Source organism: Mycteria americana, chromosome 2 (assembly GCF_035582795.1).
Source record: "Mycteria americana isolate JAX WOST 10 ecotype Jacksonville Zoo and Gardens chromosome 2, USCA_MyAme_1.0, whole genome shotgun sequence".
NCBI lineage: Eukaryota > Metazoa > Chordata > Aves > Ciconiiformes > Ciconiidae > Mycteria > Mycteria americana.
Genome location: NC_134366.1, coordinates 26509651 through 26532398, shown reverse-complemented (window position 1 = coordinate 26532398; position 22748 = coordinate 26509651). Strand labels below are relative to the sequence as shown.

Here is a 22748-nt window from a genome sequence, read left to right as displayed (position 1 = left end):
GAGCGGGGAGGGGACGGGGCGGAGCGGGACGCGTCTCGGGCGCGGGGCCTGGGCGCCGAGAGGATGCGGCCGGGGAGGCGACAGCCGGCACCACCGAGGAAGGCAAGGGAGGGAGGGAGGGAGCCAGCAAGGCCGGGGCGCTGCCCCTCACCCCGGTGGGGTGGTCCCGAGGACTTTGGAGCCGTTCCGGCTCCGCGGGGCTGCGGCGTGAGCACCCCTCGGGGGGTCCGGTGCCCGGCCGGCTCCTGAGCGCGACCGGGAAAGTTCGGGGGGTGTTTCCTGGCCATGAGGCGCGGAGCGGCGGGGTGGTTGCCGCCGGAGCGGGAGGTGCCGGCGGTGCGAGGCCGCTTCCCGCCCGTCCTGCGCCTCTGTCGGCGCCCAGCTCCCTCCGTGGCGGCAGTCTCGCCGTGCTGAGGCGAGGCAGCGCTGCGGGGGAGGCCGAGGCGGCCGCTGCGGCTGCCTGTACGGGGGGGGGCGCGGCGGCCTCCCTCGCGGGGGTGGCGTGGCCGTGTGTCCCCGCGGGGCGGCGGGAGTCGCCCACTGCCTTGTCCCGGCAGGTCCCGGGCTGCTTGAGGGTGCCGTCTGGGCGGTGGTGTGGGAGGCGGGGAGGGCCGGCGGCGCTGGGAGAAGCCCGGCTGAGGCATGTTCTCTAGAGCTGCATCCGTTGGGACGGGGACGCGTTGTTGGCACCTGGGTTTGGTTAGGGTCAGTTAGCGTGGTGCCTTCTGAAGCTGGTCATCGTTATTGTCACATCCTCACACCCCCGCCCTTCTTCATCCTCTGGTTTTGTTTTCTGGAGTCATATCGCAGCTCTCAGAGCTGTCTTGTTTCCCAGACATCCCTCACCCCCCTCAGGATTTAGTACAGAGCACTGGCAGAGGGAGTTCACCCACTGCTTATTCACATGGCCATCACCTGCCACCCAGCTGGCCTGGCCTGGCCTTGCCCAGCCCTGCCTGTGCAGGTTCCTTCCACACAAGCCTGTGACCCAAACCCTGTATATCCCAGTACATGTAAGGAAACCCAGGGAGCATGCCTTTTCCAGCAGCCCATGAGGGATGGTTATTTCTTGTTCCTTTCAAAACTCTTAATATCCCAAAGCATGAGCTCTCACAATTCAGCACGTTGCTTATTTAATGCTTCTAAACACTACTGTAATGCAAATCAATAGATGTTTCTATTCAGATATTACTGTTCAAGTACTACCATTAAATCATCTAACTAATGTATTTATCTTAACTGAAGGTGAAAATGTGCATGCTGTTATTTATGTTGGGGTTTTTTAATATGTTTTCAGGTAGTCTGATCCCAGCAAAAATACTGGACTAAGGGCATGGGAATCTGAAGACCTCTGTTTCTCCTAGAAGAGGTAAAGAGGCTAGAAACAGTAAAGTTACTGTTTGTGGAGGGATTAATCTGCAAAAAGCATGTGCTTACTGATGATATGGAATGAAAGGCGGTTCATTTGCAGATGAAGAAAATGATCAGCTGGAAGGTGCTAATGATCAGACATGACCTTCTTTCCCAAATCTGATATGTGAAGTGATTTAGCCTTAGGAGGTTTTCCCTATAATTTTCATAAAATTTTATGATTATAGGGATTGTCACTTTGGGTTAAATAGAAGCGTAAGCAAAGTTTTATCTTAAATCTAAAAACCTCTGTCCACTTTTTGCAAAAATTGAAGACGTATTCCTTTCAGAAGCTCTGTGTTTGAATGAACTGTGCACCAGTTTGCAGCCCCACTAAAGTAAAATGAAGTAAATTAAACCATATTATAGTTTATTTTTATCAGCTTTGTTACTTTTGCTGTAGGCAAGACTGTGTTCTACTTCCTATTGGGGGCAGGGAAAGGAAAATCAGGTATTTTCTTGAAATCCCTGTGGAACTCATAGAAATGCAGTACTTTGTCGTAGCATATTTTATAAATTACAGTGCTTGTCACTTTAGAATGGTTTTCTTTTTCAGTTTCATATATTTTTCAGAGTCCTAAAATTCTTTGGCCTTTTGCCTGGCTTGCAAAATGGGGAAGATAGTTACAAAGTGGAAAAAATATACATTATTTTTATTTTAAAAGTGGGCTGGAGAACAAGATTATTTGTATTCAATCAATGTGATGTAGGATTTTCCCCTTTCATGAAAAGGAAGCCGAATTATATCAGCCATTGGTGTTTCTCCAGCTAAAGGACAATAAATGAGTAACGCAAAGAATCAGTGGATATAATTACTGCATCCTGAAGTTTAGTGTGCTGTTGGATTTTTTTTTTCTTTTTTTCAACTGAACCTTTACTTCCTGTTTATTCATTGTTTCCAGTGACAAAATAAGCAGGAGAGATGGGAAACCCGGAAAACATTGGAGATGCATACGTTGCTGTGATTCGTCCAAAAAATACTGCTAGCCTGAATTCTCGGGAATATCGAGCTAAATCCTACGAAGTAAACTATATTAATTTTTTTATTTATTAAAATTTTTTAAAATAATAAGTTATAGTAAATATGTAATAATATAGCAGAAGAAAAATATGACAATAACATTGCTTAAATAATGTCTATGTATGCCACATACCTACTATGCATTGCCCCATCTTTATGATAGTTGAACACTTTACAGTTTTGTAATATCTGTGTGTTTCATGTCATTTCAGGGCCTTTTGCCCTGCAGGCTGCTCAGTACAGGGGAGCAGCCTTGTCTTACTCTCTTTAACCTTACTGTTATGGAGGTCATTCTGAGTTTGCCATCCTGCTCCTCCACATTCAATACTTCCTGAATTTTGTTACTGCTTTTACAGTGGTACAATAAATAATAATTTTTAAAAAGTGTTCTGTACTTGTTTCAGTTGTGCTTACACTCCTTTGGTTTCATTATTGTTTGAAAGATTTTGTTGCTTGAAGTTCCCATTGAAGGCCAAAAGAAAAAAAGAAAGAAAGTTTTGTTGGAAACTAAACTGCAGGGAGGCACTGAGATAACCCAGAGCATCTTGGATTATGTATTAGAAGCCACCAAACCAATTTCACCAGCCAATCAGGGTATTAAAGGTAAAAACATTTTAATCTGATTTATTGTTGATAGTTCTATAAAAATATTTTTGAAATTAAATGGACAGAGAAAGGTTGTGCAAAAGCATGAAATTAGTTTTAAAAAGGAAGGTATGTTTTGAGGTTCATCAAAAAAACCCAAGCTAACTATACAGCTAAAACCTTTAATTTAACTTTGTTTTCCCTTTACCTTCCAACTCTATAAAATGCTTACTAAAAGATTTTTATTAAGGGAAACTTTGCCTGTCTGTACTACTTCTTCACCTCAAATTGAGATTTATAGCTAAACTTCTGCTAAATCAGATTGAAGTGGCTTTTTTATCCTTAATTTCAGCTAAAACTTGACTTGAACTAGTGAATTGATCACTTCTAAAGTCTGTTCTAAAGCCAGCATTGTTCAGTAGACAGTATCTACATGAAAATATTTCTGGCATAACTGTATCACTTGCAGATATAATTTAATTAGTACATTTTCTTTTCATTGTTGTTGTATAGCTGGTCTAGCAAACAACCTCACACTTGTGCTGACAAAAATTGTTTTAGCCAGCATATTTCATTTCCAGATTGTTATAAACTGTACTGACTAAAGCACTTTTTTTTTTTTTTTTTGCTGTGTACTTCATCTCTGCTTTGTAAATAAGGTTATACTGGCAAGGTTGTCAGTGTGGACAAGACAATGCAGTGCTAGCAATTCAGAGAAGGAATAGCTGGTTGCATGGTAAAATGTTGCGGGTGGCAATAACTGGAGTTGGATGGACTTAACAAAGCTAGTTGAGCAGCAAACGTGAAATAACATAATAGCATTAATGCACATTGAGGAATGCCTAGTAAAAGCAAAACCTGTCGTTTCTTACAGTTTAGGGAGTTTTAAATTGACTCAGACAGAGGGCCTAAGCATTAATATGCACAGCTTAGTATGGCCACTGCTAAAATATGCAGCTGAGGTCAGAAAAGCAAACAAAATACTAAATTCTGTAAGGGTGGAAGGGAAGGTAACATGGAAAATACTGTCCTACCACTATATGAATAAAGCATTCACCCTAACGTGGTGAATGTTAGGGTGAATGCTTTAGCATGCTTCAGCATTTTCTATGCTGAAAGCATAGCATGCAGCCATGCTTTCCCATTTCAAAAATAATCTCGTTTAACTTAAAGATAGGTGGTTTGGGGGGTGAATGCTACAAAAAATCAGGGATATAGGAAAGTTACTATGAAAAAAGGGGTACAGTCATGTCTTTTTTCATGTTAATGGATATATACATATTTATGTTCTTTATTTTTTCATATGTATTTAGATTTTCTTAGCTTGCTTTAGATTATAGCTTATAATAATCATAATTGTTTCTTCCTAGAAATTAGGAAGATTGAGTCTGGTAAGCTTTCAGATAGCCAACTCTAGATTTTTGTTGTTGTTGTTGTTTTGTTTTGTTGATTAATTAATTATTTTGGGTTTTTTTAATACTGTGCTAGGAAAGCGCGTAGTGTTAATGAAGAAGTTTCCTCTTGATGGAGAGAAGGCAGGCCAGGAGGCATCACTTTACATTGTTCCAACTGTTGTGAAAGGTAATGTTGAGCATAATTTCTGAAGTTGCACCCGTTTTAGCAGAAGTTCAGTTGAGTGTTTATTAAGAATTTTTATGAATATGCTATATGCCTTTTTTTGTATTTAAACACTAAAAGTTGCATTCAGGTGGAAACCTCTCTCTGGATACTTTAAAACTTGAAACAGTTACTTAAAATTAAGGAAAAAAACTTGTTTTTAATGTATTGCCTTTGTTTCTGTAACAATAGCACACTTCTGTTTTAAGCTGTATTTGTTCACATGATTATATTTCAAAACATAAGCATTAACTTGTATATTTTATAATTTACTGAATGCAAGTGTAAGACATCCTATTCAGTTCAGTGTTCTTTACTCAGAGAAGAATGTTTATTGAAGTCTGTAAGCAGTTTTGTTTAAATAAGGAATGGTGAATAGTCTTTAGAAGGCAAAGTAAATTGGTTGTCAGGAAAGTATTTTTAAAAAAAGCCTGAACTAAATGTGTGCTTTTGGGGAAACTCCTTCATTTTTGCATTACTGATAGGCCTTAAGGATAAAAACTATAAAATACATACCATTGTGGAGTTAGCAATGGCAATAAATACCTCTTCTAGTCCCAAGTCCTATTCTTTTTTTCTGGCAACAGTATACATTTAATATTAATTCCTCAGATGAAGCTGATCACACTGATGGAATAAAAACTGAACACTTTAAGGTTTTTAAGGCTACCCTGTTGAGTTGTGAATTGTTATGTAAGGATCGTATGTAATTTCTATCAATTATCATTTGGAAAAAATTAAGTTACTGTAGTCTGAAGGTAGAATATACTCTCAATTAGTTAGGAACATGTAACTACAAAAGATGCAGAAGGGAAAATAAGATTCTTCTTCTCATCTATGTGTCTTCAGAGTATGTTTCCTTTTCAGATAATACAAAATATGCATACAGTCCTGGATGCCCTGTGTTCTACTGTTTACAAGACATCATGAGAGTCTGCAGTGAATCCAGCACCCATTTTGCTACACTTACTGCAAGAATGTTAATTGCTTTGGATAAGTAAGAAACGTCGTCAGTAAAATTACGTTAAAATAGAAGTTAAACCAGATAATTTGTAGATGTAACACATAGTTTTTATAGCATTCTTGTGATTAAGAAGGAAATCATTGTGATATCATGTTTTCTTTGTGTTTATCAGAAACTGAAACCTTGACAACATATTTCTAAATATTTTTAAAAATCTTTTGCAAACTGAAGAATGGTGTGCTTGCCTAAATCAAGTAGCTTTTTGGAAGTTCTTGCTCACAGTGAAGATTTTGTAAAATCATATAAAATACTAATGATTAATTTTCTATAAGTGACATAATTGCCATCTGTAAGAGTATTTGCCAGAGTGTAGTAAAAATATCCTGTTGATTGTATACCATTATGATTTGCATTTAAATTAACCCCCCTGTTTACAAAGGCAGTGCATATTCCCCAGCCATACAAATTTCTTTGCAGTAGGGAATTATCTTTCAGAAAGGTGATTAGTTGTTTAGCCAGATTTATAGTAGTTAGAACATGTGAGCATTTTTTTGGTCTTTTTTATGTACCCTTAACAAAGAAATACCAGACCTACTTATGTATGAACTTATTTGCATTAATAAAGTTAGCTGAAACTCTTGGCTAATGTGAAAAATTATAAGTTACAGCCTATTACCTAAAAAGGTTCCATGTGTAGGGTTTTTACAGTTTATTAGTAGAGTCATAATATTTCCATGTACACCATTGTGCCAGTTGTTATATTTATTTGCTACTTAATGAGTGCCTTCAGACTCTAAGCTCTGCTTAAGATGTTTTACCAGCCTTACGGTTGTGAGAGAAGCCTTGGAAGTATAGGAGATAGTTTATGTTGATTATTCTTTATGTACGTAATCTGAAACAACACTTTGCAAAGGTTCAAACTACCGTAACTAATTTATCTGCCAACTGTTTAGAGAAAATGCCTGAAAATACCTCAGAGAGGCAAGAGGGTGTTTATAGCACAATGATCACAATTTTACAGTCCTCCTTCCCAGCAGGACTATGAGTAAGTGAAGAGAACATGGCTTTCGCAGCACATGATAGTTTGGATCTGGGACTTAAACATCCAGGCCTAAGCATATGTATTGAACTGCAGGCCACATTCTGCCATCCTTACACATGGTTCTGGGACAGACAAGACCCAAATGGTCTGTTAGTGGATCTATCTTTCCAAAGCATGTACTTCTTTCTTCTATATTTCCAGCCTAAATCACTAAATGGAATGTATTGTATTCCAGCAAAGTACATATTTATCTCAAGCTTGTGAGAAAGTATGTGCAGAAATCTTAAATACAAACATGGCTTTAGACCCTTAGTTAAATGTGCCCCATTCAACATAACACTAAAATAATTTAGCAATTCAGTGAAAATATATTTATCCAAAAATCCTGAGCCCTGTGTTATATTGCATATGTGGCAGAAAAAAATGCAGCAGGTGTACAGTGCTGACTTTCCCCTCTAGCTCAGAGTAAGAGGGCTCTAAAGCCCTTCTATACTGTTAGTAGGAGTATTCTCTTAGAAGAGAATAACCTTCAGCTTTGTGAAAAGGCAGCTGGTAGCCTATGTGAAAGAGGCTTGGCAGTTTGGAAACTACCAAAGCACCTTCTGATTTTTTTGCCTTTTCCCACCTCCCCCTAATGAAACACATGAGTTAGAAGGCTTAAGTCAGCACAGATATTGAAATTGCAACTCCTTAAACAAACTGCTTTAAGTTTCAAAATTTGTATGTTGAGAGTAGTAATACTGATAAACTGAAAGTAAACAAAATGGTGACATGTTGGTGTCGTTAAGTGTTTGGCTATAAACAATGTTACTTTTACCTTAGCTTATAATTTGCTTTTCTCTGAGAGTTTGCATCTGTAGGAAATGTGTTTGAGCAAACACATTTGCTTAACTATATTTGGTTAAAAAATTTTATGTTTGGGGATTAATTTAGTGATATAAAATTGGCTGTGCACATTATAAGTGATATTATTTTTTTTTTAATTAAAGTGTGTGATTGTCATATATACAACCCTTAATCAAAATAATGGACAGGCATGACCAAAATAGTCCTTTTCTACCTGAAAATGAATTACTTGCCCATTCTCTCTTGCAGGTGGTTGGATGAACGGCACACCCAGTCTCACTCCATCCCAGCTTTATTCAGACCATCTCCTCTTGAGAGAATTAAAACAAATGTAATAAACCCTGCCTATGCTATAGAACCTGGTCAAACAGAGAGCTCGTTACACATGGGTTATACTGCCCTGGAAATAAAGAGTAAAATGCTGGCATTGGAGAAAGCAGATATGTGTATCTATAATCCTTTGTTTGGATCTGACCTTCAGTATACCAATAGGGTAAGAACTATATTTTCATTTTATATTTGTGAAACATACATACATTTTCATTTTACAATTCATTCATTTATTTGATTATGAGTGTGTGCTTTATGTTTAATATAATCGTATTGCACACTCACTGCTAAATGGTTTTTTCAAATCCTCACATTTGAACACCATTCTCTTTGATTCTAAAGTGTTACTATCATAACTTTGGTTTCAAGAGAATATCCGGCCTGGATGGGGGATTATTTAGCCAAATCTCAGTAAGATATTTTTTCAGTTGTGTTTAAATTATGTCTTCACAGGTTGACAAAGTGGTAATAAATCCATACTTTGGCCTTGGAGCCCCAGACTATTCAAAGATTCAGATTCCTAAAAGAGAAAAGTGGCAACGTAGCATGAGCAGTGTCACAGAGGACAAGTATTATGTTACATTCCTTTTTCATTAACGGATAATTTTGTTTTGTTATATTACGGTAGTACTTGGTAGACTTGGTCAGAATGACATTCCTATTACTTCAGGGCTTTACTGTATAAATACATATTTTAAAAAAATTCTATTTGAAGTCTCTAAATACTGAAACACAATTAAAGGATAGATCAAGAAAGGTGTAAATTATAAACGTTAGGGAAGCATTTCCTAGCATAATGAATACAGCTGTGGCTTGACTACTGCATGATGAAAATACTAGTTGTATGAATGCTGCACATTTTAGCTGCATGAGCTTCATTTTTACTCTTCATGTAGATCTACAGTTAGTGCTATGTTAGTAATTTAAAAAAGGTCGATGTTCTCAACTATTGAAATATTTCTGAAGTGTTTTCCTCTGTTTCCCCTCTAATTCATAGGGAACATCAGTGGGTAGATGATTTCCCTCTTCACCGCAGTGCTTGCGAAGGCGACTCTGATTTACTAAGCCACCTTCTGGATAAAAAGTTTTCTGTTAATCAGTTAGATAGTGACCACTGGGCACCTATCCATTATGCATGCTGGTGAGTCAGATGAATATAGTTTTGCCAATCAAATGCATTCTTGCTATCATGATTCTTTAGTGCTTATCATTTATGTAATTTATCATACAGACTCAAAAATGAGAAATCAAAAAATTCTAGGCTTTTTACACTTTGACTGTAATATATGTTAGTGTTAACCTTCTGAAGAGAAAGATTGCTTCAGGTTTTGAGATAATTTCAATCTGAATAGTTTCAGAGGAGACCAGGTGTGGAGATCGTATCATCAAACACTTATCTATTGCCTCTTATATCTGTCCTGAAGCATCTGTTCTAATTCCTATTGGAGACACTGGGTCTAGTTTAGTGTGGTAACTTTTACAGTCTTTGTTGTTTAAAGGCTCTGAGCAGTTTTACAGCACAGCAATAGCTGAGCTGAGCACGTTTTGGTGGTGGTCAAGCTTTGAGTGGGAAGCTGGACTAGGTGATCTACAGAGGTCAACTTGTCTGACTATAACTCTGTGATGATTTAATCTGTAAATGCTTGAGAGCTTTCCTCAGTTGTTGTAAAAATGCTTTTGTTTTATCGTTATGCAAGTTAGTCTTCTGTATTTATAGTAGTGTCTGATGATATGAATAACATAAAAATCAAAGTAGGTTATAAAAAAAATTAATTGATTTTTATTGTTTGTCAGAAAGTTTGCATAAACGGTACACACAGGATTTACCAGTTATCAGCATGAGGCTTAAGAGTCCTCAGGATCCATCTGCATGACAATCAGAAGCTTTACTCTGATTCTCACACAGATTTTTTTTTTTTGTTGTCAGGCAAGGCTGAACTCTGTTTTGCCACGACTGAATTGATACAACTACCCAAACTTAGTTTAAAGCAAGGTTTGGTTTGTGTATAATGAATCCAATAAATGGTTACTAGACCAATGGTTACCAAAGAAGTGCAGAACTGATACTAGTTTCTACAAACTTATTAATGTTCCATTGTCTTTGGTGTCATTTCAAAGCTAAAAACTCTTGAGCATGGAAATACACTTTTCCATATTTAGGACTGTCTGAAAAAAAGATTTTATTTTACATTTGCTGTGTCTGTTCTGCTTTAAACCTGTCTGCAGGTATGGAAAAGTTGAAGCCACTCGAATGCTGTTGGAGAAAGGGAAATGCAATCCAAATCTTTTGAATGGCCAGCTTAGTTCTCCTCTTCATTTTGCTGCTGGAGGTGGGCATGCTGAAATAGTACAAATTCTACTAAATCATCCAGAAATTGACAGAGTAAGTTCTGTTTGTGTATAGAAATAGCAGTTTTAGCAACAATTTCTAGCTTATGTATGTGAAATATTTTGTGTCCAGATCACAGTGTGTAAACACAATGATCCTGTTGAGACATTACCAAAAAATGGTTAAATATTTTTCATTACCCCTACTTTTCCCATTGTATATCAATTAAATGTTCGAACTCTAGGATCAAGGATTTTAATTCTCTCAAAAAATGTGTAAATGTTTACCTACCTCCAGTGAAAACAATGTATTATCAGTGTTTCTGTTTATGTTTGTAGCACATTACTGATCAACAAGGAAGATCTCCACTGAATGTCTGTGAAGAGAACAAACAAAATGAGTGGGAAGAAACTGCAAAACTGCTGAAGGAAGCCATAAATAAACCTGTACGAGTTTATTTTCTAAATAGTTTAAAGTTTATATTTAATTTACACATAAACTTGTAGAAGAGCTAGACTCACATAGCTGTTATTGTAAATGTGCAGTATACTGAAATTGTTAGTGTAAATATTGACAAACCAACATTTTGTCTCTTTAAATGTTTCTGTCTATATTGCTCAAGAAATACATGTAAGACTTTAAACGTGACGTTTTATTTGTAGGAGCATCACATCAGCTCCTGATTTTACATCTACTTTTGATCATACAACCATCAGCTTGCTTTATGCATTGTCATCTTATATGTTGATAAACAGGAGCATTCAGCTGGCTAAATGTAGGCTTCTACAAAATAGGCTTGACATCAGTTAGTCAGTGTAGGCTTCCTTGGCAGTCAGTGGAGATCTAGCCAGGATAGTAAACAAAATTTATGATGCGATTCCTCTTATCCTGAAGTAGATTTAAAATTAGCCAAATGATACAAAATCACTTGTTTCTTTTCTTTGACTTCAGATGCAACTTGTATCTCTGTAAGTAGGTGGCAGTAAATCTGCCAATTTTTCAAGATGTTTTAAATTATCTCCATTTCACTCTATATGAAAGAATCTTCCAAAATATTTAATGAAGGAATTGACCTCCTTTATTGTAGCGATCTTCTTATGCAGTTGATCAAATGGCAGATGTGTGTCTAATGACTCCAAAAGACTAATGCACATATTTTAAGTAGATTTCACAGCATAATAGGTGATATTATGTTGTCACTTATTACTATTGCATTAATACATTAAAATAAAAAAAAGGATAGAAATTACTGCAATAGGAGTCACAGTGACTACTGCAGCAAAAATAGACTGATGTTTTTCAGTCAGTTTCAGCCTCATTTTCAGTCAGTTGTCATTTTCCAAAGCATTCACCTTTTTACCAGAAGTTTTTAGGAACTCAGTTCTTGATAGCTAAGAAGAAGGGAAATAACAAATTCCTGCAACTTTTTTATTCAAGCAGCTGAGACATTTAACCTGTTAGAGAGATGAAAACAAGAGGTTTCATTGATTTATGACTTGTGTGTATATGCTTTAAACACCTTATTTACGTTTAAGTACGTCTTTCAGGAAGCATACTCTGTGCCCACATGCAATTCAGTGAAAGCTATGGGAGTTCTGAAGGGGAAAATGATTTATTAGTAGTAATATTATAGAAGTGCTAAAGTGAGATTGTATTCTTATTGTACTGGGATCTGTGTAAAGGGTGGTGCTTCCCTCTGAAAAATCAGTCTTTTTAGTATAGACTAATGAGGGCAATAATTCATAACCTGCCAGTAATAGTGAGGTGGACATTTCGGGATATGCATAGGCAGTTGATCCCAAATCCCTCAGGAAACGTTTAAATGCTTACTTGCCTTTGAGTTCAACGGAAGTGAAGTCCTCAAAAGATGAGTAAGATCTTTCTTGGAGTTATTGTGGTAAAAACCACAGTATAAGAACTTGCATACAACATGAAACAAGCAGTTTTGATAAATAGTAAATACGCAGGAGTTGTGCAATGTTCTTTTTCTCAACAGTATGGATTATGGTAAAATTGCTTTCCTCTTCAGAAGCACCAACAGAAAGGACTTTAACAAGTTCTTTGTTTAATGTGTTTAAATTTTTATGTAGTATGAAAAGGCACGAATTTATCGTATGGATGGGTCGTATCGGTCTGTTGAGTTGAAACATGGAAACAATACTACTGTACAGCAGATAATGGAGGGAATGCGTTTGTCTCAAGAAACTCAGCAGTACTTCACTATCTGGATCTGTTCTGAGAACCTCAGTAAGTAACAAGGAAGATCGTTATACTTGAGAGTTTATAATGTTTTTTTTATTTCTGCTTGCCTTTAGAAAAAAATAATATTTTCTTAGGAAAATAGGAAACATGCTCTCTGACAGTTCTGTATTAACCTCTTTCTATCAGCTTTTTAAAGCCATCCTTTAGGAGTTAATTTGTATCTAGACTGTTAATACACTTTGCCCCTGCCAGAGATTCTGTAATCCCTGTAGGTCTCATTCTTTATATCTTTTGCATAGGCAGTGAAACCAATTTTCTATTTCCTCTGCTTAAGCTTTCCTTCAGTAGATCGACTCCCAGCCTTTACAGCCTGATGTCTCCAAACTGTGCTTTCAGAGCTATAGAGAGCTTCTCCATTTTAGCTATCATTTTGGGTAACCCCAATAGGTCTGACCCTGTATCACTGTGGTATCTAGAATGTATTACATCCAGGAAGATGAGGCTAGTCCAGATTGCCTTTCTGTTATAGGGCACCTTTGCTGTCATAGTCCTTATCGCTAACTTACCCTGATTTAAGTGGTATTTTTCTTCCCAGAGTATCTGAAATTGGATGCATGTAGTTGTTTTTACCAATGTTTAATCTATTTAAAACTAGTAATTAAAGTAATGCTGATTAATCCTTTTTCATTAGGTCCTTTAATCATATGAATTTTCATGTGGTTTGCACCAAAAGGATTTTTGATAAACAAGTTTTCAGATATATTTGGTGGAAGGGAATTCTGATGCAAAATGTCATTATTACATTTAGTGTATTTTTTGGTATTTCTGACCTAAATGAAAAGTATATTATAGTTGTAGGTTGAGATCTGTAGCAAAAGATAAATGGAACCACAAAAGTCAATGACTGTGATTGTGTTTTGTCAGAAAACGTGGTAAACAGTACTGCTGCAACAAGATAGCTATGGGACACATTATAATGGATTTACAAAGCACAATTCAGGTTTGGTAGGATACTGTGTTGACAGTACCATTAACACAGAAGCCTTGCATTTAAAATTTTATTCACTCTTGTCAATCTTCCACTACAGTGGCATTGTTACTTTCTTTTTTAATAAATTTTATCTATAAATATTGCAGGAAATCTTTTCTTCATTCTTTTAAAATCTTTTTCTCCCAGTGTCATGCTATTTGCCTTTTTACTTTGCTGTATGCCACATGACTACTGTAACCCTCAGTTAAACATAGATGTTAATGTCTGGAAGAAAAGGAAGTGTTTGAGTGTTGAAGTCTTGCTGCTTGTGCCTTTTCTAAATATGTACGTCATGTTTTACTCGAATCATGGAAGTATTACCCTTGCATTTGAGGGGAAGAGCTCACTGATACATTGTTTGTTTAGAAACAAGTACTTCTTTAGATATTTAGCCTAAGTTTGAAAATGAGTCAGCTTCTGATTTACAGCTTAAAAACAACTAATGGACGAGTTTCATTATAAAAGGTATTTCTTGCAGTTTGTGTACAACTGTAAAGACCATAGTTTTCTTGTTTGTAGGATGGATAATGATTTTGTGTTTGAATGTAAGGTGGATAAGTTGAGTGAACAGATTATTCTCAGTGAAAAGATGTTGCACTATAACATGTCCTTTGAAGTTTTTCATATAGTGTGAAATGTCACAATGTAAAAGCCAGAGCAGTGAGGATGAGGCAGATACAGCCTTCCAGTTCCTCACTACTAGAAAACAGCCAAGCAATAATCACAAGGACAGGCAGAGCAAGTGAATGAGCGTAACTGAAGGTATGGACTCTAGTACATAGTAGGACTGTAGTCAAAAGCTCTGTATTGCTTTCTCAGCTCTCTTATACACAGGAGAACATGAAACATTGAATGACTGTAGCCTGTTAAGAATCAAGACATTTTACAGATTAAAAAAAAGAATGTCTTTTCTGAAAAGTTAATGATTTGTATATATCCAAAAATGGCAAATACATTTATAAGATAAGCTATATCCATATTTTTCTGTCAGAAACAAGATTATTGGACTTCATATTTCTCCCATAATAATTGAGACAACAGTCTCTAATGTTTTGTTATTGTGCTTTTGAGGTCCGTCTTGGTATTCCATTACATTTTTAAATACAACTTCACTCTTAAGAGGCCGGAAATAACAAAGGTTCATCACTAGTGCATTTAATGAATTTATGCTGAGAGTTTTGTCAATAAATCCATATTTTCAAATGCTTTTATCTATAGCAGTTTAGAAAACATAGGGAAAAGTCTTTGTTAATGAGTCCTCAGTTTCAGATACTCTGGTTTTGGTGCAGCATTTAATTATAGATCTATATGTGTGTGTGCTGGGTTATTGTGTTTGTTTATTTACAAACAAAACCCGTTATTTTTCAGGCCTCCAGCTGAAGCCATACCACAAACCTTTGCAGCATATTCGAGATTGGCCTGAAATATTCACTGAACTGACGAACTTGGATCCTCAAAGGGAAACTTCACAGCTTTTCCTGAGAAGAGATGTGAGACTTCCACTGGAAATAGAAAAAAAGGTCTGCACTTGGAAGTGATAGCATGAAATCATGGTCAGAGTCAGAACACTTTGGCCATGTGTTTAATGACTGTAGTAATTTCCAAACTTATTTAAACCGGACCTCTCCTCTCCTTTTCTTCAATAGTTTGAGTCTTCAGGTTCTTCCCTCTCTCCCCCCTCTCTCTCTCTCCTCACCTTCCCAGTTGTTTGGTTTGTCCTAAGTCCATGTGCCTCAGTCTCTATCTGCCTGTCATACAGCTGAAAAACAACCTGCCCAATTTTGTTTCTCTTCCTTGTGCTGTGATTTTTCAGATATTTAATTGCTCAATTTCAATGGGATTATTCAAACATATTATTCAAAATGGATTCATGGGGGGGAAAAAACCACAGCTGTCTATTTCTGTGAACCTTTTGATTGGGCATGGTATGCTAGTCACCTTTAATTTGCAAGTGTGTTATATCAGTGAAGTCTTGAATTAAGTCAATGAAAATATGTCATTTTTTCTCTTACAAAGCATTACTAAAATGTACACTTCAGTCAGGATCACACCTTTGTCTTCTGTCTCTTAATCAGTGAGAAATTGTATTTATAGTTTCTAAGCTCATTTTCTTTTACAAAGAAATCATATTGTTTAAATCTTTTTAACAGATTGAGGATCCATTGGCTATTCTTATCCTTTTTGATGAAGCCAGATATAATTTACTGAAAGGTTTCTATACATCACCTGATGCCAAGCTGATCACACTGGCAAGTCTGCTTCTACAAATAGTCTATGGAAATTATGAGAGCAAGAAACATAAACAGGGCTTTCTAAAGTAAGTGTGTGTGTGTTTAAAACTTAAAATTATGGTTTTAGATTAAGTATTTTTAGATAGCACTTACTATGGAGCTCTCAAATTTTAGGTATGATTTATTTCTTATTTTTCTCCATCCCTGAGCTCTAGTTCAGAGTAATCACATAACCCTTGTAGCACTAATAGAAGCTGGAGACGGGGTCTGAAAAACATATTAGTCTTAATTATTGCAGTCCCAGGCAGAGGGATGGAAGTTCTGTATGTCAGTATAGACTTACAGAATACAATAATACCAAAATGAGTAACAGTATTCATGTGAATTAAGGGTTTTGACAGGACTGAGAGTTTGGACAATGCTGAAGAAACCTCTTACTACGTCCAGTTAGACCAACTTCTGGGATTGGCTTTCCTCCCTCTTTGAAGAGGACAGACCATGCAGAGATATTATTTCTGTTCTCTCATTTGTATATGAACTACTATACTAAATTGGTCAGAAACATAGCACCAGTAGGGCTCTGCCAGATGGTGCTTTTCTCTCCCCTTCTCTGTGCTTGCCAGCACAACAGTAGCTGAGCTGTTCTGGGATATGGCTTTTTCCTCCCACGTACATTTCTACAGCAGTATCTGAGCACATCAGGATTCCAGTTCTCTACTGTGTGCACCTTCGCTCCGCCCCCTACCATCTCCACCTCAATTCATTCATGTAACAGCAGCTGTGCTATTCTGGAATGCAACTATACTTCTCATCTCCTCTGACTCACAGCATCAACTGAGCTGTCTTGGCTTGCCTTTTTTTGGTTGTATTCTCCACCATCAGTAAATCAGGGTGCATTTTCTGCTACAGTTACACTAATGTAAGTGTGGGCTGCCTCTGAAAGGGTTGGTTGTACTGACTCCACTTGTTTGTTCCTTTCTCTTCCTTCTGTTAGGTGTAGAGACTCTGCCATTACAGAGTAAGCCAAGTGAATGAGCTCACTGGCTGGAAAACTTTTGGGTGGGCTGTTCAGTAGGTTCAGCTGTTGACCCATCTTGTCCTGCTGTTGCACAGTTAGTAGATCGAGCATAAGGAGAATTGATTTTGAGTGGGACTGCCTGCACATGCAGGAGTGTGCAGTTAAATGCAACTGGGTTTAATACAAAACTACTCCCGCTGAATCCCAGCAGCTGCGGGTGGTGTTCCTTTCCACACCGGGGCAGATGAGTAATATGGCTATGAGTTGATCCTGCTCAATGGAATTGTTTGACTCTGTAGAAAGGACTACTTGGAAAGATAGCTTGGGCCAGATAGAAGAGCCTTGTGAGCATTTGTGCATGCTTTCCATCCATATTCAGACGAAGATGTTGGAAAATGTCTGTTTGTTCTTCTTCAGATAGATGAAAAGATGTATATTCTGAACTTTTTTGTAGTAGACGTAAATGTTTATCAAAAGACTTCTCATTTAAAAATTATATCCAGGCTGTTGTTTGTATGAGGGTATCCTTGACCTTAAAGATCTGGACGCATTTTCCTGCGCAGGGTTTTTGATTGGTAGATCATATGTGCAGTTACTGACAAATACAGTTTAAAAATGACTAAATAGTCTCAAAAAGCTAGTGATGCAACCTCGATTAATTGTGCGTAAAAACCAACCAGCAAAGGCTTCCTTTTACCATTTGTTGTTTGGTTGTGGGTTTTTTAAAGGCACTTTATATAAATAGCTTCGCTTTCTTATCATGTAGTATCTAACTTTCATGTGGAAATTAATGGGCCAGGTCCTTGGTGGTGCTGAATACAACAGTGAAGGGAAGAGTACCTATAAACTGTCATCTTTTCTGAGTATGTAATATTCTGGTATAAATGACTGTTCGTATATCATTTTGGCTTCCAAACTGGAATTCACCAAACTGGTCTGTAATCAAGTAAGTCATGTGTTCTGCTAGCATTTTGTCTCCCTGCCATGTCCATGATGCATGACACAGTGTCTAACACAAAGCTGGATCTCCATTAACTGAGAATTACACTATATCTTAGGAAGCCTTAGCTTATGTTTCATGAATGCTTCTCACCTGATGAGGCAAGATAGAGCAAGAGCCGACTGTGTAGCTCAGTATGTGACTTGAAGATATAAACTGGCAGACATTGTTCTTTCTCCTTACTTTCTGTAGTGAAGAAAAACTTTTTTCTGCTTTGTTTTTCTCTTAGTGAAGAAAATCTTAAATCTATAGTACCAATCACTAAACTAAAAAGTAAAGCTCCTCATTGGACAAACAGGATACTTCATGAATACAAGGTGAGATAAATAATCAAACAGTAGAAAATCCTGTCTTAAACATTTTTTGACTGTTTGGTTGTCAGTTAATGAACAAAAATACTGGTATATAAAGCTAGAAATGTGTATGTTCTGAATTTTTGGGATAGGCTGTTGGAATACTGTTTTTCTTGTACAGTTACAGTTGATCTGTTTGTTAGAAGTAAATATAGTTGTCATCTGTTCATTTATCTTCAGTGTTAACTGTGTATCGGGGATACTGCCAGTTCAGGCATACATGTAAGAAAAATCTACTCTGACTTACATTTTCATATCTGCTTGTAGCGATAGATCCACAAAGTCCTTTTTGCCAGTGTAACTTATATGTTAGGGATCTGATAGTGCTGCTGATGCACGCATGTGCACACACACTCCTTTGACTAGAGCAGTTGATTGAGCAAAATTTTTAAATGTGGACTTGGGCTGTTTCTGTAAAAGACATCTAACTGAAGGGCTATGGATTCCAAATGGGGTCAGAGGCACCCAAAGGTTAAATTCATGAACTTCATTAAAAAATGTGGAAAAAGTGAGGCGTGTCAGAGAACTGTACTGGCTAACATGCATCACTAAAGGTAGCTGACAGGAAACACTGCAGAGGCACTCAGGGAATGTTTCCAGGCCTTGCCCCTCTTTTGAGATGAGGTTACTCAATCATAAACTTTCTCTTGGTGCCTACACCTTTTTTGTCAGAAACCAGCAGATCATTCTTGTTCTTTGTAATACAGATGAAGGAGGGGATAATGGTGGTCTTCATAAGACTATGGCATAGCAGAGGGCATAGCAGAGTAGTCTCTACTCTTTCTTGTATCAGCTAATATGTAAGAATGAGCATAGCTTTCTTGACTTCTGCTCTTAGGCTGTTATTTTGGGGTGTGGGGTATGGGGGAAGGGGAAAGGAATTGCAATCTTTTGTTTCAAAGATATTAATATATTTTACATTTTTAAAATGGCTGTGTAGAATTCAGATAAGCTGGAATGCAGGGTGTGGATCCAAAGAGCTTGGTCCCATCCACCACACCCACAGTCATGGCCCCATAACTGTTGAAGACTTGTGTTCTCTCTCTTGCCTGTACCTTCTCATCTCATGTGTGGCCTAGCCAAGTTTTTTGTTTGTTAGGGCACTTTACATCAGTCTATTCTGAGGCGAGAGCACTCTGGCAATCCTTTGTTGTGACTGTTTCACTCTACCGAAGAGGAAGAAACAGAAGCCTGTCTCATTCTGAATGAGGGCTCCACTGAAGAAAAGAAAACTGCACCTCTCTTTTGCTTAGAAAAGAAAAAAATCCATGGATTTTTTTCCATGGAGGGAGGTACTCGCTCATCTTACCATGCCTCACTGGATTGGACCCCTTAAAGGAGGAAGAATGGAGGAAGAATAAAGGAGGAAGAATTCCTCCCCTTAAAGGAGGAAAATTTTAAGGATTGTGATGCATTTCGTGTCAGATGGGTGCATAGCTGCTTATCCCTGAGTCCAACATACTTCTGAGAGGCAAAATTGTGGGGCCCTGCAGAGGTTAGGTGTCTGTGGCTCAGATTTTTGAGGCTCATACAGGTATCTGCTGTCTGCCTCAGTCTCTTTTGGCATTTGAGCCTTTCTGTGGCTCTAGGGTTTAATTTAGATGTAGGAAGATGGTTGCTGGGAAAGCACTTTGGGAATACTAGTTTAGTGGGAATTCCACTAAATAGTGTTTTTTCTTCAAATAACCACAACTATTTGGGAAGACTTGTTGATTGCCATTGTTCCTTTATTTCTAGAATCTCAGCACCAGTGAAGGTGTAAGTAAAGAGATGCACCACCTTCAGCGCATGTTCTTGCAGAATTGCTGGGAAATTCCTACTTACGGAGCAGCTTTTTTCACAGGACAGATATTCACCAAAGCAAGTTCAAGTAGCCATAAAGTCATCAAAGTGTATGTAGGAGTAAATGTAAAAGGGCTGCACCTCCTCAACATGGAAACAAAGGTCAGCTTAAGTGAACTGCCAATGATAACTGTTAAGCTTAATTCTGTCCTCTTGAATTCTTTGTGCTAGTAGTCATGTCACATCCGACTGTTTGGTTAAACTTGACTGTGAAGATTTCCAAGATTTTAAGATCTTTATGAGGCGCTACTAATAGCATTGTATTTTTCCACTTATGAGCTACAACTAGATTGTGGCACATACTGTTCTAAGTCAGAATCCTGTCTAAGTGAACTAAGGAAAGTTCACTTTGTAAGTATGGAGAATATTTTCTGAGTGAGTTTCCTACATTTCCTTGTAGGCTTTACTCCTCAGCCTAAAGTATGGTTGCTTTATGTGGCAGCTGGGAGATGGAGATACATGTTTTCAAATCCACAGTCTGGAAAACAAAATGAGCTTTATTGTGCATACCAAACAGGTAAGCATTGTCATTTTTCATCCTTTATGTTCAATTATTTTTTCCTAAACTAGATATATGCCTCTTCTCTCTTGAGATTGACCACCCTTGTACAGTATAAAAGAAGCCCAAGCCAAGCCCCCACAAAAATTATCTTAAAGCTTTCTTTTTTATATTTCAGAATGTTTGTTAGTTTTCCTAGCATGTGAAGCCTTTAGGGTTCAAAATACATAAAATACATCTGTAATCATTAGGGTAAACTTTTTTTTTTTAATTGAAACTGTCGTGTATGCCCAATCCCTCAGACTCTAAGGATAATTCCAAATATGATGAGAATCACAGAGTTAGAGCTGGTAACTTTGCTATCAAAACTAGTGGAGTTTGAGATTGGATAAAACTGCAGATCTGTGAAGGCAGTGTTGTAAAGCAACTTCACTGCAATTGCTACCAGCAACTTTTGGTAGTGGATGTCTGATGGAAAATGCTTGTTTTACCTCTACTCTGCATCAGTGGTAATATGCTATGGTAAAATGTATTGTGACAAGATTACAGCTTTGAGTATCTTGCATATGTTGACAGTAGTTGCTTTTGATTCATATATATTAAGGTGGTTATAGGGGGAGTGATTGAATATTTTGAAAAACACTTTCTGATATCTGAGAAAAATCTAGGTTTTATTTTCCTTATTTCTAAAATGATGCAACTTCTAACTTATTTTTATTTATGTGCATTTGTCATATACTTAAGTTAATTGTGTCATAGTTCTGAAATACTGATAGAATTTAATTATATACCTTTATATAGGCAGGTCTCGTCGTAAAACTTCTGATGAAATTAAATGGCCAGTTAATGCCAAGTGAAAGAAGTGAATGATGGAAATGAACAATACTTACAAACCAGCATCTTATGGCTAAGCAAAAACCAACTTATTTCTCATCATAACAGAAGACTCCCACGTACATGAATTTTACACAATAGAAAAGTCAATTTGTACAGTTTTTTAACTTTGTACAGAAGCTGCATGGTTTTTTTAAAAAAACTAGACAACATATCTATTATTTTTATAAATATTTTTGTGTTTCATATATAAGCTATTGTAGGGCTTGAGCTTAACCAATAAAGCTAATGAAATATAAATGGTTTACTGAGTTGGACGAGCATGAATCAAGTAAGGCTTTTGTTCCCAGAGGACTATGGGACTACCAGTGCCATTAAGCCAGCCTCAGTTAACCTATTTACCTTTCGTGTCATTCTGTGGAACATCAAGGAGGTTGTGTATGTTACAGTATTTTGTAGACACACTTTATTTTTAAGATACTGTTGATAAATATGCTTAAAAGACCAGTTAGACCTTTAAGCAACTACTTTTGATAAACTCTTGTTTTTTATTTGGTTTCTGACAAATGTTATAGCTGGCTTTATTTCTACTCTTAGCTTTCTCATACTTTGTATTCATATTTATGCTAAAATATTGCATGAGGATGTCAAAAGGGAAATCCTTTAAATCATTCAGAAGCCATATTAAATGTTTAGCATGCTTGTTTTTTAAAAAAAAAGGATTTTTTACTTCTGCTGTGCAATATAAAATGTGTATATGGAGGAGGGGGAGATACAGATTTACAAATTAATCTTACTCAGAGGACTTCAGAAAGTTTAATAAATCTTACCCTGGATTGCAACACATCTGCAGTAACGAAAACTCATATAAGAGGTACTAAGTTATTTCTGTTAAACTAATTTTCCTACTCATTACTTCAGTTTCTTAAGGCTACAAGCAGTGCAGGATGCAGGAATGAAAATTTATAATGGAAGAAACTCAGATTCATTTTGTAAGCATTATGCCTGCTCTTTGCAGAGTCAGGATTGGGTCTCAACAAGTTGGGTCCCAAGTGTAAGGTGGGACCCTATGCAGTCTGAAACATATCCTTGTACGTTAAAATAGTATCCATAACACAAATCTTTAAAATTTCTGGTTGTATTTCAGGGTTTTAAGTGCACTTGACTCTTTCTTCTGTGTAAACTGCATGCTAAACCAGTGTGCAATATTTTGTAAAAAAGTTTGGAAAAAAAAAAAAATAGCACTTGCCTCTAAGTTTTCAAATAAAAGTTAAAATGAATGTTAGGAACTGTGCTGTTGTGTAGTAACTTTACTCATACCTTACTACTAGTAAATGCAGTTTAAGAAATTAAAGTAGTAAGCAGTTAAAAAAAGTGAACAGGAGGCATTTTATAATCTTAGCAAGCTATACTTTTCTACTTAAACTTCACTGGCATAAATAACAGTAAATCTTCATGGATTGTTATATTTTATTTAAGGTAAATAATGCAACAGTCAGGTCCTTCATAGTGCATCCTTGCTATCACTTGGCACTGGTATCAGAAATATGCTTCTCTACATAGCACTTTGTTAGAAAACTAGAGGAAAAACGTTA

The 22748-nt window shown here is 37.1% G+C and overlaps 1 protein-coding gene across 2 annotated transcripts; it reads left to right on the top strand.

Moving 5' to 3' along the window:
- Positions 1 to 42: 42 nt before the first annotated feature.
- KRIT1 (KRIT1 ankyrin repeat containing) lies at positions 43 to 21259 on the top strand. Of its 2 annotated transcripts, none has more exons than XM_075492809.1 (18): positions 43 to 207; positions 1298 to 1369; positions 2313 to 2434; positions 2875 to 3034; positions 4505 to 4597; positions 5501 to 5630; positions 7735 to 7978; positions 8269 to 8384; positions 8813 to 8956; positions 10042 to 10198; positions 10483 to 10590; positions 12235 to 12391; positions 14745 to 14896; positions 15527 to 15693; positions 17855 to 17942; positions 19716 to 19922; positions 20221 to 20337; positions 21121 to 21259. In XM_075492809.1, the coding sequence occupies exons 3-18, from the start codon at positions 2333 to 2335 to the stop codon at positions 21187 to 21189; spliced, it is 2211 nt and encodes a 736-aa protein (XP_075348924.1). In that variant the 5' UTR covers positions 43 to 207; positions 1298 to 1369; positions 2313 to 2332; the 3' UTR covers positions 21190 to 21259. The 2 variants fall into 2 exon arrangements, with proteins under 2 accessions (XP_075348924.1, XP_075348923.1); XM_075492808.1 differs by having other exon boundaries at positions 5483 to 5630.
- Positions 21260 to 22748: the final 1489 nt, after the last annotated feature.